Below are 17,306 nucleotides of genomic sequence, written 5' to 3' on the forward strand. Positions count from 1 at the left end.
TAATAAAACAAATTCAAAAGCCTCACTGGTTTTGCTGTTCAAGTCTCAATCGTTCTACTTTAATGCAAGCTCTTTAGATTTTCTAGAACTGTCTCGCAGTGAAACTTTTCGACTCACCCTCATGCAGTGTGGCACAGGAGAAGATGAGAAAGGAAACGTACCCGTCAGGCATTTCCCGCGTTAACTCAGTTATTCGCCCGTCAAATCGCCAATGACGCTATGAAGAAATGAAGGCTCTGACAAGCTAACTGTTCGACACCACACGACCAGTGAGAGGTGGATGGGGTGAATCTAGTTACAGTGCCCGACACGTGGTAAACCCTCCACAAATAGCACCTAATCCTGTCATGAACAATTTCTCTGTTTGACCAAATGAGCAGATGTTTGAATGAGCTGCGTAAGCTGCTTCCCTAGCATGTACACTCTGATACAGAGGTTGACGAATTATTTTCTCCAAAGGAAGGCGGTAGCCCAGGGGTGGACATGGCAAGTGGAAACAACCAAAAGGGGAGGTCACAAGTCTGTGTTTTAGCCAGAGAGACCCCTAGTTGTTCAAAATTCTATTTCGAAGATAGGTTTCCGAGCGTCCAAACACAATTAGAAAATACCTGCTTTTGTAAATCATCTGTAACATTTCCACTGCATTTATGGAGCTCTTGTTTCTCCAGGAACATAGATATTGTTGAAGATATCATTAAGAAACATTCGTGTTTTATTATGTAATATTTAAATGACTAGAGGTTTTCTGTAAGAAAGTCAGAAAAGATAGAAACTGATGCTATGCCAATAATAAAAGGAACCTTCCAAAATGCAAACCTCAACACTTCTTTTTAAAAATACTGTAATTTTTATTATATAATAAAATTACTAACCCAATTTTGGTGGGATGCCTATATGCAGAGAGCAAATATTTCATTCAATATCTATAATATATCTTTAAAGTAGACTTTATTATTTATTATTTATTAGTACTGTTTTATAGAGTAGGAAACTGGGGATTTAAGGCATTTATTCAATACTTTAAAACTAGAAAATGGAAGAGATAGGACTCAAATTCAAATGTCTGACCCCAAGCTCCGAGTTTGTCTGTAATTCTGTGTTGCCTCCCCAAAACGTCTGAAGTCCTGGCGACATGAATGTTTTAATAAATGTGGAAACAATGAAATTGAAGCATAGATGTATTTAAATTATAGAGTTATTTCTTCCCAGCAATCCAAGTTCATTATATTGACCCATGTTGTATTAAATCAAGGTAGATCTCAGATCTGGTTTTAATGGACCAGGAAAAAGATAAAAGACATCCTCAGGTAACAAAAAGGGAAGCTTAAATACATGTACAATATCTTTTTTCCCTTTCAGCATTAATCCTGAGACTGCCTCTCTACAAAGACAGTTGATCTGAAAGATGACTTTTTTTTTTACATTCTCTTGAAATTCTTTCAGATCATCTGAAGTCAGATATTTATTCATTTCTGACAAAAATAGTCCACGAAATTGATTACACATCTTCTTTCATTATTTCCGTAAATTGTTTCTTATTAATAAAGTTAATTTACCATAGACACATTGAGATTGTTAGGCCATTGGAGCATAAGATATATGGCGTAGTCTATAATTTAAGAACGTTTCTTTGGGGCTTCCCTGGTGGCGCAGTGGTTGAGAGTCCGCCTGCCGATGCAGGGGACACGGGTTCGTGCCCCGGTCCGGGAAGATCCCACATGCCGCGGAGCGGCTGGGCCCCTGAGCCATGGTCGCTGAGCCTGCGCGTCCGGATCCTGTGCTCCGCAACGCGAGAGGCCACAACAGTGAGAGGCCCGCGTACCGCAAAAAAAAAAAAAGAATGGTTTCTCTGGATTATTTCAAGGAGGGGGAGGGGAACAAAATGATGAGGGGCGATATTACTGGTGCATCAGAGTTCATATTTTTCCTCTTCAGTAAAATGAACTACTCATATACATCTTTTAAAATAGTACAGAGATTGTGAAAAAAAAAACCTGAAATATTCAAAGCGGTCAAACATAGGTGGGAAAACAATTGGTGGAATATGCTTATAAAATAAATAGAGGGAAAAAAGTAAAGAGAGAACTCCAACCTTTTCATTGTCTATAACAACTATAAGAATATGGGGAAAATCAGGAACAATACCAAAATGCAAAGAGCTCACTAGTGTGAAGGTGGGAGAATTATGGGTGATTTTTTTTCTCTCTCTCTCCTATCCACAGTTGGGGTGAAGAAGTGATTTTTCATTTGCTGTGGATACAGTTGAAGTCCCCTTTGTTTCATTCCCTAGTCCCATTTCTCATTCTTTCTTCCCAGAGGCAACTCCAACTGTGAATGTTGGAGTGAATCCATTTAGGGTATTTCTTATTCTTCAGCTACAAACTCAGATATCTGTTAAAGATACGGTATTTTAAAGTTTTGTATAAACAGCATCTCATTTTATCCTTCCGAAACTTGAATTTTTTCAAAGCTGTTTTCATATTCTATCTATGATGATGCATGTACGTCTAGTTTATTCATTATAATTGCATATTGTATGTGTTTCATCATATGTATCACAATTTGTGTATTTTCTTACTGAAGGACATTTAGATTGTTTTATATTTTCACCTTTTCAAATGACACTGCAATGGTAATCCTCATGTATTTCCAGGTGAATATAAGCAAGTTTCACTAGGTTATTTACTTAAAGTAGAATTGCTAAACAATAGTAAATAAGGAACTACAGTTTTTCTAGATATTGAAAAATTGTCTCCCAAAATGGCTGTGTCAATTCATACTTTCAAACCAGTGTAAAGAGTTTCTGTTTCTCCATGTTCTTGCCAAATGTGATGTTATTTTCCAATTTGGGGATTCTTGCTGAATTGTTGGATATGAACCAAATTCTCATTGTCTTCACTCCATTTCCCTGTTGACTATAAGGCTGCATATTTACTTCTGTAAACTATTCCGTTTTTCTCTTCTGTGATGTCTATCATATCCTTTTGTCCAATTTTCTATGGATTTGTTTTTTTTCCTATTTCAGGAGTTCCCAACAGAGTTTAGATACCGGCTGAAGTTTATTATACTTTGCCATTAAGTGTGATATTTGGTAGTATTTAATCTAGTTAAGAGAGTTATCTATGTGAAATGCTTTTTTGCATCTATTAAAATAATTTGGGTTTTTTTCCTCTCTTACTGTTTCAGTGTGATTAAGTGCAATAATTTGCATCAGATAGATTTTCTGATGTTGAGCCATCATTGAAGTCTTGGAATAAATTTTAGTTATTCTCGAGTTAAATTTAATACTGACTAATTCATTTATTTAGTATTTAGTGAGTTTGGGCTAAAATTTCCTTAAGTGAAATGGGGCTTTATTTTTATTTTATTGTTTGGTCATTTTGTGGTTTTCATATCAAAATTACACTATCCTCTGCAAATGAGTAGGGTAGCTTATCTGTTTCTCTATCCCCTGAAACTTTGCTAAAACTTGCTCATAAAACTACTTAGCAGACGAAAAGGAGAGAGGTGACCCGAGTGTGGAGGCGGGTGTGTGTACTATTGATTCAAGCCCTTTGATGGTTTATTGGCCTATCAGTCTTTCTAGTTCTTCTTCAGTCACTGTGGTAATTTTATATTTCCTTATTAGTTTGCCAAATTTCCCTAAATTTTCAAATTTATTGGCAGAGAGCTGATCTTAACATTTTCTTAGATTTCTGAAAATCTAAAACTAACTTTAGTTTTGTCCCCTTTCGTATCTGTGATTTGCGTATATGTGTGTGTAACTTCTCTCATTTTCTTGAGCAGTCATGCTAAAGTATGGTCAAATATTAATATACCTACCTAAGCTTTCCTTTGGATAGTTTGTTTTGCATCTCTTTCTCCATACATTGATATGGGAGCTTTGGTTTGTCTGGTGGTTTTGAGCTGCATTAGCGAGATTTTTACAACGTCCTGTCCAGATACTCTCCATTTTTATTGGAGTAGACTAATCTATGTACATTTATTGTGATTCTTGATCGATTTGGACTTTTTCCCATTATAGTTTATGCTTTAAATTTACTATGCAATTCCCTTACATGCATTTTTTTCCTTTTCTGCCTTCTTCTTTAATATTTAAGCTTTCTCATTGAATATTTTCCTTCTACCAGTTGAGAAGTTAAATATTCTATTTCTGTTCTTTTTAGTGATTACAATTAAAGGCATCCACAATTAACCAAGTCTAATGATAATCAAAATCTCTATCCTGCTCCTAAATGATACCTGAGAATAACTCCCATAGCCCTCTTTCACAATCTTCCATATTATTATTTAGTATTTTAAGTCTATTTTATTCTTAAACTTCTACAAATTAGTTATTTTTTTACAGTCAGTATTTATTTAGATTTACCAATAGCTTTATTAATTTCTTTGATCACCATTGTTTCTTATATGATATTTCAGTACTAGTTCAGTTTCATTTGATGTTTTCAGCAAGGATCTGGGAGCAGTGAGTACACGTATCTGTACTCTGAAAACATCTTTGTTTCTCTCTTGCCCTTGAATGATAGTATATCTGGAGAGGATTTTACATTGACAGCTATCTTAACTCATTGCCTTAAGATACCCACCATCCCCAGCAGCTGTTGTTGCTAATGAGAAGTCCATTGCCAGTCTGACTGCTATTCCTTTGTAGATAATCTGTCTTTTCTCTCACACAACTTTTACATTTTTTTCTTTCACTTATTCTGATTTATTAAAAACTGTATACCTGTGGATTTATTATTAAAGCTGCTTCAATAGATAGATTTATTTCCCTTTTCAATATTAAAGTCTTAGCTATTATCATTGGAATATTGGCTCCTTTTCATCATCCTCTTGACTTTCTCATTCTATCCTCCCTACTGTGAGCTCTCTTTTAAGACTTTACATCTCTTAATCTCTCTGTGCTACATGCCAGGTGACTTCCTCAGGCCTAACTAATTCACCAGTTCTCTCTTCTGCTGTGTCTAGTCTACTTTTCAACTTCTACATTTTTATTTCAAAAACTATATTTAATGAAATATTGCCATTTGCAATAACATGGATGGACTTGGAGGGTATGATGCTAAGTGAAATAAGTCAGGCAGAGAAAGACAAATACTGAATGTAATCACTTAAGTGTGGAATCTAAAAAATAAAACCAGTGAATATAACAAAAAAGAAGTAAATTCACAGATATAGAGAACAAAATAGTGGTCACCAGTGGAGAGAGAGAAGCGGAAAGGGGCAAGATAGGGGTAGGGGATTAAGAGATACAAACTACTGTGTATAAAATAAATAAGCTATGAGGATATATAGTACAGCACAGGGAATATAGCCAATATTTTATCATAACTATAAATGGAATATAACCTTTAAAAATTGTGAATCACTGTGCTGTACACCTGAAACTTATGTAATATTGTACATCAATTATACCTCAATTTAAAAATTAATTTAAAAAAACTATATTTATGATTTCCATAACTCCTATCCTGTCCCCAAATCTATATTTTTTTCACACTCTATTGTTTTTCCTAATGGCTTTTATTCCTCACGTTATTTCTTTGAACACTTAAAACAAACTTATTTTAATGTCACTTTCATATCATTCTAATATTTAATTCTCCCATTCGTTACATCTTCTGACTCCCTATGGTGGTTCATCTCCTTGTGTGATTGGCAGTTTTTCATTATACACTTGTTTTGAGTGGGAATTGTTTCCTTTGGAAACCATAGGTGCCATGGGTGTGGGAGCATATTTACAGAATGATTTCAGACTTCCTTTACAAGGCAGGTTGGGGGTGGATTTCAAGTAGCCGTTTTGGCTTTGTGTCTCAGAAATACCCAGATCGTATGCATCTAGAACCCCTACTCAGTGCTGGGTTGTAGAGTTTCTGCCTTCTCGTGGGTGTGACTCTTTGAGCTCCAGTGGCCCTGGTCAGATAGCAGACTTCCCTGTTTGCTCCCTGGGAGAGTGCACAGTTATTTTTTAGAATTAGTTTTAGAGGTGGGATGGCATTTTGTGACCCTGGACCTTATTCTTTTAACTCAGTTCCAGCTTCCCATTCAGATGAGGGCTGTGGCTCAGACTGAACTTCAATCCCCAGCCATCAAATCCCCAGCCACCCAATCAGTGAGATCTTTCTTGGATCCCAATTTCCCATGGAGTACCTTGGCTGCAATTCTCACGGATATCTTTAATTGTTAAGTTTCCTCTTTATGTCTGGCACCTGGGGATTTTTACCTTATTGATTTCTAGGTTAGTTATGGGTTCTTGTTATAATTCTTTGCATCGTTATACTTCATCCAGAATCTCCTCTGTATTTAAAGTGGGGGTGGAATGCCTTCCATGTCTGTTTAGGTCACCATATGGACCAGACTTACTTATATTACTTCTCTAATGAGGAAGAAGATACCCAAAGTTTGAAAATATGTTTAAAAAATGTTTTGCTTTAAGTAACTTTTTTCCTCCACACTTCTCAGTGCTGAATTTGAAGAACCGCATAATTATGAGGCAACAATTCCCTGTCTGAGACACTCCAGCAACTCCATTAACCAGTGCACCACAAAAGAGACTGCTGATTGTAAGTCTGCTAAGCCAATTAATATTGTAACCCTGTATGGAATGAAAATGTGTCCAAAATGGTATTTTCCCCCCAGCTAACTCTAAGTTTAAAAATTCACAGCCATGTTGCTTTACTATCACATTTCCTTTTATTTTTTTCCTTGTCTAGTCTCTTAAAAATATAAATAAACCCAGTTGGGCATCAGGGCTGTCTCCTAGCCCTAGTGCTGCCTTCTCTCTACCCTCTTCTATTCTCTCCTTCACCAATCTGCTTAGATGCGTTGCCTTTTGTAGATACGTGGGAGGGAAAATCAAGATATGGCGATTCATTTTTCTTCCTTCTCCTCCCATGGAAACATCATCTCTTTTCTCGTGGTGTCTGTCTTGAAGTCCCCTGGAAACTCAGTGTGTGGAGAGGGAGATAAGAGACTGTGGGAATGAGGTCCTTGTGTTTAGCCTGAAGAGAAGCAGAGGATTCATTAAAAGGATCTGACCACTCGTTCAGAGTTAAGTCTTCCGACAAAGCTCAGAACTTTCAGTGAAAAAAGAGACCCCCTCAGGCAAGATGATGAAGAAGCAGGGACCCACAGCATTTCTACAGGTTTCTATGTCTTTGTTCTGCCTATAGTATCAGCCAATTTTCTACAAAAGGCATAAATATTAGTGCTGGAATAAACACTAGTATTTATGGAGCCTGTACTATGGGCCACGGTTCTGTGTTAAGACCTCCGTGTACATCCCTTTTGATATAGAGGCTGTATTAACCCACTTTTGGAGACAGAAAACTGAAGATCAGAGAGATTGAGTTGCATAAGGTCGCACAAGTAATACACGGTAGGGCTGTAATGTGCAACGGTTCAGACTGCCTCTAAGATCCATGCTCTTTGCACAATTTTATGCTGCTTCTCAGTCAAGAATGTTGACTTCCCTGAAAGGAGAGTTAGAGAGAGATCCTCTGCTACAACCTCTTTATTGTATAGACAAGAAGCCCAGGGCTCTGGGAGAGGAAGTCGTTTGCCTGGGATCACACACTTAGGAGGTTCACGGGTAACAGTTAGAACCCATTGAAATTTCCCTCCCCTCCCCTGGCAAATAAGGGGTTGAAGAACTCCTGGAAAAATTCTCTCCTAGACTGGGCAAACTCTCGATTCTCCCATTTGGCTTGTAAACTACTAGCCATAAGAAGCAGAACTCCTGTCCCCATCAACCCAGAAGGCAGTGCTGCTCCATACTTGGGGCGTCCAGGCCCTTGCCTTAAGGGCACGGCTTCTCAAATTATAATGTTTGCATGAATCACCTGGGGATCTTGTTAAAACATCGATTCTGGTTCAGTAGCTCTGGGTTGGGCCTGAGATTCTGCATTTCTAACAAGTGCCCTAGTGACCCTGATGCTGTTGGTCCACAGACCACACACTTTTAATAGAAGGGCTGTGGGCCCCGTTTGCACTACATTCCAACTGCGTTTTTCTACAAAGCTAAGAGCTCACAGGGCCAAGGGGATTCTCCAGTCAGAGCCTGCACCTTCTCTCTGGACTACAGGAGACCCCCAGAATGCCCTCCCATAAGTGGCTTGCTTGGGTCTCTTCCATAGGTCCTTCCTCCTCAGGACACATTGGGCTGCAGAGAGATCTGTTCATGGGGGGCAGGAGAGGATGGGGTTGACATATGCAAGGCCCCTCATGTGTAGGGTGAAGCTGAGGATTGAAAAGAAGGAAGGAAGGAAGCTGGACCAGTGGCCTGCATTTGTTCTCTCCAGGCCACAGATGTCCAAGGTGGGCCTGTGGGGGACATCATTTGAGATACCCAAAGAAGGAACCACTCACCCAGGCCTCTCTTCAGTCTTCAACTGAGGAATTCTTTGTGTCCCTCCGTGCTGCTAAGGAAGCAAGTGTTTATGACTGAAAAGAGAAAGGGCTCAGAAAATAACCCACTGATGCAACTGAGAGGTAACCGAGCAGAGGGCAATAGGAAGGCTGAGAGAAGGGTGAGAGAAGAGTGAGGGTGGTGAGAGCTTCCCAGGCCAGAATGGCATCCTGTGGGAGTTAGGAAGAGGGCTGCCAGGGCTGAAGAAGCTGGGGAACTGCAGCCTGGGATCAAAAAGATTCTGTTATATCCCCCACTCCTTTCTCTGTCCCTCTTTAAAAAGCCAAGATACAATTACCCTACAGGAAAAAAAGGGAAGGAAGTAGACTATTTGACCCCCACTTGTCCCTGTTCGTTTGACTGTTCCCATGTATTTCATCCTCTTTACACTTACTGGTTGAATGATATATGAACCTCAGTTTCTTCATCTACAAAATTGGTATAATGTCTCCTTTGTGTAATTGTTCTGTGTGTTTGAGAAGGTAATACATTTAAAGTCAAGTGAACTCTGCTCTGAGACGATGGAGCAGATGTACTTTTCCCTGGTCTCCCTGCTAAGTACAACTAAAACCCCTGGATAGTCTATGTAAAAGTTATATATATATATATATATATATATATATATATATATATATATATAGTGTATACATATATATATATACACTATATATACACACTATATATATTTATGTGTGTATGTATGTATATATATATATATATATATATATATATATATATATATATATAGTATTTTTTATATTAAAACATAAGAAAACTAGAACACTCTGAAAAGGTAGACCAGCTAGGGACCTCTGGACCCAACAAGGATAAGTGGTGAGTTCCTTGGGTTTTCTTCTTGCTTCATATATCCCAGACTTGGAGCTGAAGTAGCTGCCAACCCAGAAACACCAATGGGCACAGACAAAAGAGCTCCAACAGAAGCCTGCTCTTTCTGACCAAAGGACCAGGGAAAGAGGAGCCTAGAAAGACAGAAAGCCTCTAGATAACAACTGTTCTCCCCCAGCTAAATGTAACAGAAAACAAAACAAAACAATACTGACCCCCCCACCACCACCAGTCAATGCTGAGTGGGGAGCCTGGACATCCACCCTCATCAAGCTACAATGATGCACCCCAACCCCTCCTCTGAGGTGTTTTCAGAGAAGGCCAAGTAGAGAACTGGGACTTTCATCCCTGCCAGGGTAACAAAACTCCACTTACAGTGATAGCCAGTGAAGACCATAGGGGGAGCATGGACTCCAGCCCTCCACCCAGAAATAACAAGGCATCCCTTCCCCTCCCTATTGGGTTGGTGTCAGAGCAGACCTCGTGGAGAGTCAGGACTTTCACAAACACCCAGTAGTAAAGGCAGCCCCCCTTCCCTGTGGTATCAGCAAAAGCTGCGCTGGGAGCAATAACAAGACTTAGCAATCTTAAATGTATACACATGAAGTTCCAGAGCTGCAAAATATGTGAAGCAAAAACTGAAAAAAGAAATGGACAAATAGACTATTATAGTTTGAGACTTTAATATTCCTCTCTCAACAATTGACAAAACACCTAGACAAAAAATCAGTAAGAGTACAGTAGAATTCAACAACACTATCAACCAGTAGGATCTAATTGACATCAGTAGAATACACATACTTTTCAAAAGCCCATAAACATATTCCAAGATAGACCATATTCTGGGCCATAAAACAAACCTTAAAAAATTTAAAAGAATTTAAATTATGCAGAGTATGTTTTCAGACCACAATATAACCAAACTAGAAATCAAGAACCGAAAGGTAACAGTAAATTCTCCAAACACTCAGAAACAAAACAACACTTCTAAATGTGGATCAAAAAGTAAGTCTCAAGGGAAATCAAAACATACATTTGAACTAAATGAAAATAAAACATACCCAAAATTGTGGAACACAGCTAAAGCAATGCTGAGAGGGAAATTTTAGCCCTAAATTCTTATATGAAAAATAGGAAAAGCCTCAAATCTAAAATCCTACCTCAAGAACATAGTAAAAGAAGAGCAAAATAAATCCAAAGCAAGTATAAAGGAAGAAGCAATAAAGAAACTTAAATAAACTTGAAAACAGGAAAAAAACAGAGAAAAATCAATGAAATCAAAAGCGTGTTCTTTGAAAAGAGCGATATAATTAACAATCCTCTAGTAAGACTGACAAAGAAACAAAGAAGACACATATTAACAATATTAAGAGCAAAACAGAGATATCATTACAAACCCTGCAGATGTCAAAAGGATAAGTGAATATTATGGACAACTGTATACATGTAAATTTTGACAACTTAGATAAATATTGAACAATTCCCCCAAAAACACAACTCACCCAATATAAATCATTTGAATAGCCCTGTAATTATTAAGAAAATTGAATGCATAATTTAAAAACATAAGAAAGTGATCTGTAAGTCTAGGTAATTTCGGTGGAGAATTCTACCAAATGTTTAAAGAAAAATTAATACCAATTCTACACAATCTCTTCCGAAAAATAGAAGTGGAAGCTAGCATTAACCTGATACCAAACCCAGATAACAGTACAAAAGAAGAAAACTGCAGATCAATATCCTTCATGAGTATAGTCATAAAAATCCTTAACAAAATATTAGCAAATAGATTTCATCAAGATAGAAAAATAATTATATACCACGACTAAGTGTGGTTTATTCATTGTAAAGTTGGTTCAGTACTCAAAAATCAATCAATTAAATCTGCCATATTGACAAGCTAAAGAAGAAAAAAAATCACACAACCATATCAATCAATGCAGGAAAAGTGTTTGACAAATTCAACACCAATTCATGATAAAAACTCTCAGAAAAATAAGAATAGAGGGGAACTTCCTAAACTAGATAAGAACATTTACAAAAAGTTTGCATGATACTTAATGATACAACTCTGAATACTTTACCCCTAAGATTGGGAACCAGGCAAGGATGTCCACTTTCACCACTCCTATTCAATGTAGTGCTGGAAGTTCTAGTGAGTGCAATAAGGCAAGAAAAGGAAATAAAGGAATAGAGATCAAAAAGAAAGAAACAGTCATTATTTGCAGATGACATGATTGTCTAAGTAGGGTATCTCAAGGAATGTACAAAAAAAAAAAAAAGAAAACCTTCTAGAACTGATAAATGAGTTCAGCAAGGTCACAGTATACAAAATAAACATTAAAAAATCAATTGTGTTTCTATATACTACCAATGAACACTTGAACACTAAAAATGAAAAAAATGTAATACCATTTACAATCACTCAAAAAAGATAAATGCTTAGACTAAAATCTAGCAAAACATGTATAAGAGTTAAATGTTAAAAACTACAAAATGCTGATGAAATCAAAGAAAATCTAAATAAATGGAGAAACATTTATGGATTGGCAGACTGAATATAGTAAAAATATTAATTCTCCCCAAGTTGATATACAGGTCTAATGCAATTTATAGTAAAATCCCAGCAAGATTCTTTTATAGATATAGACAATATTATCCTAAAATGTGCATGGAAAGGCAAAGAAACTAGAATAGCTTAAAACAGTTTTGGAGAAGAAAAAGTGGGAGGTATCAGACTACCTAATTTTAAGAATTATAGCTTCTGTAACCAAAACTGTGTGGTATTGGCAGAGAGAAACACATAGAACCATAGAACAAAATTGAGAACCCAGAATTAAGACCTACACAAATATGCCCAACTGATTTTGTTTTTTTACAAAATTGTAAAGCAATTCAGTGGAGGAAAGATAGCCTTTTAACAAATGGTGTTGGAGCAATTGGATATCCATAGGTAAAAAAATAAATGAACCTCAATGTAAGTCTCACATCTTATAAAAAAAATTAGCTTAAAATGGGTTTCTTCCTTCCTCTGCCTGCCAATGGTGAGGAATCTAAATGCTACCTTTCTGGGACAAAGAATGAGGGGGAAAGGAAGGGAAGGAGGAAGAAGCTTTGCCATCACTTTTGGGTGAGTCTGTCCCTTAAACAATGCCCAGAAAACAGAAGGCCATCACCTCAGGGGTGCATAGCTCGGCATAGGTGCCTTTCTGAAGCTTCACCTTTTCGTACAGAACTTGGTGATGTGTAAGCAGGATTTAGGCTTGTCTGGAAGCTCTGCAGAATTGTCCTCAGAGCTCATCTACACCGGTGCCTTTCAGACTGTGCTTCCTAGGACCAAGGGCTGTCCTAAGGGGTCCTGGAGACCCTCGGGGATAACTTCCAGAGAAGTTCTGTTTATGCTCCTGTAACATTGCGTTTAAATGAATGATTCCATGGCTAGAAAAAAGTTTGAAAGCCATTTCCTACTGAGCGAAGCTGGGCAAGTTGCTTCATTTCTCCGGTGTCTATTCCTCCTCAGTAAATCAGAATCTTAGTAATGATTATCATAAAAATAGTTAGCTATTTATTATTATTGTCTTTATAATATTAGTAATAATTGTCTCACCTCCTGGTATAAAACAGGTGAAGGGACTTTTCCAAAGTCACACAGGGAGTTAGTAAATGGAAAAAGAGCTGAGGCCTGGAAGACATGACCATGATATGATACTGCAGTTGGAGAGTTGCTGAGGACCATCTTCTGATATTTGTCCTTGTTCTCCCTGCTGGGACAAAGCTATTCAGTGGAAAGAGTTATATAACTCCCTGTGGAAAGTAAGTGAGGGCTCTAACGCTTTGGGTTACATCCTCCTGTTATATTATAATTCCTAGTCCTTTCCTGACCCCCTGGGATGTGATATCTGTACTTTATATTCCTACGTTGGGAGCAGGTTTTGATGGCAACACTTACTATTGGGAGAACCTCCACTTTGCTAAAAAACAGTATCAAATTATGAATGCATTATTAATTGTGTGTGGATTATCTTTGTTTACTAGCCTTAGCAAGTATTGAATAAGTCCTCTCTGAGCCTTGGTTTTCCCATTTCGAGGACAGAATAGTGTCTCCCTCCCCACCAGGTGGCAGGTAGAAGCAAAGAGATCATTATTTCTTAATTCTTTCAAAAACACAGAACAGTAAATAAGTGGGAGGGAGAGAGAAGGAGATTATCATTTTTAAAATTGGAAAATAAATTTATGCTTGAAAAGGATGAGGCAGACTGCATTATAAACAGGTATTCTTAAATGTTTTTAAAGCACGTAATAGCAGAATAAAATGTGTTGATTCAAAAACTGGTGAAAATAAGAGTGTACAGTTACCGAAGCTGAAGTACATGTTATTAATCCTCCACGCAGAATTTTAGGTCCCTGTGTCAACAATCACATGCACGTAGTCCCTAAAGAAAAACTGTGATTTCATTTACTTTATTAATGGATTTTATGTGTAGAATAATAATGGCTAAGAAATGCATGTTATTGTTTGGTCAGTTCTGTAAACTAAAGCTTTAGGACTCTAGCAGCAAGAAAGAGAAAAGGAACTGGGGACGTCCTGTTTATTATGCATGCATATTCATTAACAGGAGGGGGAAAACTTTTATAGATAACTTATAAGCAAAGAAAAATTAAATTAGCAATTTTATCAGAAAACGTCACTTTCTAGACAACGTCTGGTGTTCTGCTAGGTATACGTGACTTACATCATCTCCTTTAAACTCCCCATGAACTCTGGAAGGCAGGTTCCAGTTGTCCCCGTTTCACAGATGAGCAATCTGAGGTTCGAAGAAATGAAGTAATTTGTCTGCAGTTCCACTGGTAGGAAGTGGCACGACTAGGCTGTGAACCCAAATTCTTGCTACTACTTGTATTTGTTAATGGTTAAATTTGGCATCGTCATTAAATAAAATCCACGAAACTTTTGGAAAAAATCAAAAGGTATTCGAGCCTTAGTTGGTGACCAGTCTCCTCTTTCCAAGCTGTACTGAGGAAACAAAACGCTCATGGAGCCGAACACTTTTAGACGTGCTGTGGAGTTTGACTTGTTGAAGTGGGATTTGGACTTTGTTGGCCTTTTTCCTTTCCCTTTCCTTTCAAGTTTGCCTTCTGATTGCTACCACTAAATTGCAGCACTTTCTCTTCATCGTAGAGTATGAATCTACTTAACAAAAAGGAGACTGAAAATTGTTTCAAATGTTTTTGCAACAAATTGACTGTACATTCCATCCTAGAAATCCCCCCAGAAATGATACCGTGATCAATGACCTGAGAATTTCCCAAACCACGTGGACAAGTCTCCCATAGACAGATTGTTCTGAAGGTTGAGAAAACTGAACTCTGCCACCTTCTATAATTGCTTTAATCCTGCGTACTGTATAAGAAATGGGTACTATAAGAAACTGCCTTGAAATAATTTTTTCATGTTTATTTTAGCAACTTATGAAGTCAGAATTGAAGAACTCCAAAAGGTATTGTTTCTTCTCTTCTTATCAGCTTCATAACTAAAGCAAGTGTGCAGAGTTGATTCTGAAGTAGTTTCTTTCATGAGGGAGGAATGGTTTTTGTTTTGGGTTTTCCCCTGATTTGGGGGGGTTTTCCCCTGATTTGGGGGGCTTTTCCAGACTCTAGCTGCTAAGATTCTGAAGGCTGAGGCCCTGTAAGATCAGAGACAGAAAATGTGTTAGGATGGGAGAAGGTGGTCCTAATCCATTCCTGGCCCCTTATCTAGGGTGGCCAAAACCAACTGGCCTTTAATAACTGTCCCTTCAGAGGGAAGAGCTCCTGTGCTTTCACGAGAATGACCAGACTCCTGAAGGCATATTTTCTGGGCTTCTGGTGGGCACAGTGCTAGCAACTTGATTTAGGGCCCAAGCAGAATCACGGGCTTTGATCCTGGCTCCTGTCTGTGTGACCTTGAACCTCCCTTTCCTCACGTGTAAAAATAGTGGTCATAGAAGCATCCCCATCAGAAGTCATTGTGAGAATGAAAATAGGTAAATTCAGGTAAACAGTTTAATAGGAAGTGCTGGAATCTATCCCAGGCATTTTACCTCTCTGAGCTACAGCTGTGTCTTCTGTAAAATGGTACGTTCCCCATGAGAGCAGGAGGCATATGCCCTGTGGTTACCTAATCTGCAGTAGTAGAGGCTCAATAAATAAGGGGCCAATACTTGTTTCACTGAATTGCTAAGAGAACTAAGCCAGACAAAGTAGATGAGCACCTAGTACAGCACACGGCACACAGTAGGCACTTACCTAATGTTTTAACTGGGACAGTTAAGGTACTACTCCTTTATCACTGGGTACATTTAGTTGAGGTCTTTCATCTTTCTGCTTCATGGTTCTAATGCTTACTGGAAAGGATTGTTCATTTGTGATACACTTTATAGATAGAAAACTATAAATGATTATTAACAGAAGCAGAAACAGTTCATTAAGATGCTTCACTTAGCTGGCAATATCAGCAAATAATAAACTTCTCTGCACAAGGGAACTTTCCAAATGACCAAATTTTATCTCATTCAAAATGAAAAGCATGAAAGTATTTTTTTTTTTAATCTTTCAACCTTCAGATATGCATTACGTTCATCTCAGTGTTTTTGAGCTCGGTGGCTGGAATCTGATTTCACCCTTTCTTGATGACTTGGAGTCCCCTGGAACATAAGGGGCTGAATGGGCACTGTTCATGCTTTTCTTGTCAGATGCTCTTGGGCCCTTGTAGGTACTCAGAGCCAGTTGCCCTCACACCAGACCACTACGGTCTGTTTGCTGTAGTTGTTTTCTTATTTCTATCAATTATTATTTCCTTCTCCTGTCAGCCTCTTGTGTCCAGCAGTGAGTCTCTCATGTGGTCGAGCACACACCAAGTCCCTGTTTGGGGACAGGCACTTGTGCCTGTGTGTGTGTGTGTGTGTGTGTGTGTGTGTGTCCCAGTCACCCCGTGAGCTGGTGTCCCTGCTTGCATTTTACAGATGAGAACTCAAGGCTCAGGCAGGTTAAATAACCTATAAATACTATAGCAAAGATACAAAGCAAGGTCTGTCTGACTTGTCTTCCTACCAGTGCTGCCATCCAATCTGCTAGGATTATATGGAAAATGAGAGCCAGTCATCCCTGAATGAAAGCTGTGAGGCTCTCCTCAAAGGAGGTTATATGAGCTCTTGGGCCTGGACTTTGTGGCAGCATTTTGGATGCTTAGATATTTTCTGTTCCCTTCAGGTTCTTGGCTAGAATCCAGATAGGGAATGGCATCAGATATGTGACAACTGACTAAATGAGGAGCAATGTTATGGCCATTGGGACATAATTTTAATGGCACCAAGTCTAGATTACCTGAGAGCTGAGTTTGATCAGGCGGTACGTGATCAGGAACGGGGAATTTCCAGCATGGCTTGCACACTTGCCTGTACCAATTTTGCCCACTGGAACGTTGCTCAAATATCGCACATTCCTGTTTGCTCCTAAGATTTAAAAGTTCTTTATTCTACAGATGCATTTCTGGAAAGGTGTGCAGCGAACAGTTTATTTTTCTAAGTCAAATTACACGTTCCCGCTGGCACGCACCGTAACTTCAGAAACGCCTGTTTTCTTTTCGATTGATCTTCACTTACACTGGCAGCAGTTCATAGAATGTTCTGTTGTCAACGTCTACCTTTGCTCTGTACTGAGACCTCACTGGCCGGTCAGGTCTCTAATGATCTGTAACCAAACAACAGAGGCCTGGTTGGGGTTTGACTTGGGTAGGTTTCTGAAAATGACCGTTTTCCTCTTTACTTTCAGCCTTGGAAGAGTTTTCTCCATCAAGAACTTAGGTGAGTTTTATCGTCAAAAGGAAAAGCATTCATCAGTTGCTAACACTCTACACTGCACTGGTTTTCCTTAATGGGCCAGCTGTTTCCAGTGCCTGACCTGGTTCAACACCCCTAGCGCCTTTCAAGGTGCCTGGTGCAGAAAAGGTGCTCAGAGGTCCTGCCCGGCCTTTCAGGTTCATCTCGTTCTAGCACACTGCACTCACTCAGCA

General features: G+C 38.5%; 1 protein-coding gene across 1 annotated transcript in view; it reads left to right on the forward strand.

Annotated features, from left to right (window-relative positions):
• FYB2 (FYN binding protein 2) overlaps positions 1-17,306 on the forward strand; it is an 85,879-nt gene that overhangs the window by 22,571 nt on the left and 46,002 nt on the right. The window contains 3 exon segments of the mRNA XM_055084597.1: positions 6,466-6,566; positions 14,720-14,754; positions 17,066-17,097. Of these exon segments, the coding sequence (XP_054940572.1) occupies positions 6,466-6,566; positions 14,720-14,754; positions 17,066-17,097 (168 nt within the window).

The sequence above is a fragment of the Physeter macrocephalus genome, chromosome 4, assembly GCF_002837175.3.
Source record: "Physeter macrocephalus isolate SW-GA chromosome 4, ASM283717v5, whole genome shotgun sequence".
Taxonomy (NCBI): Eukaryota; Metazoa; Chordata; class Mammalia; order Artiodactyla; family Physeteridae; genus Physeter; species Physeter macrocephalus.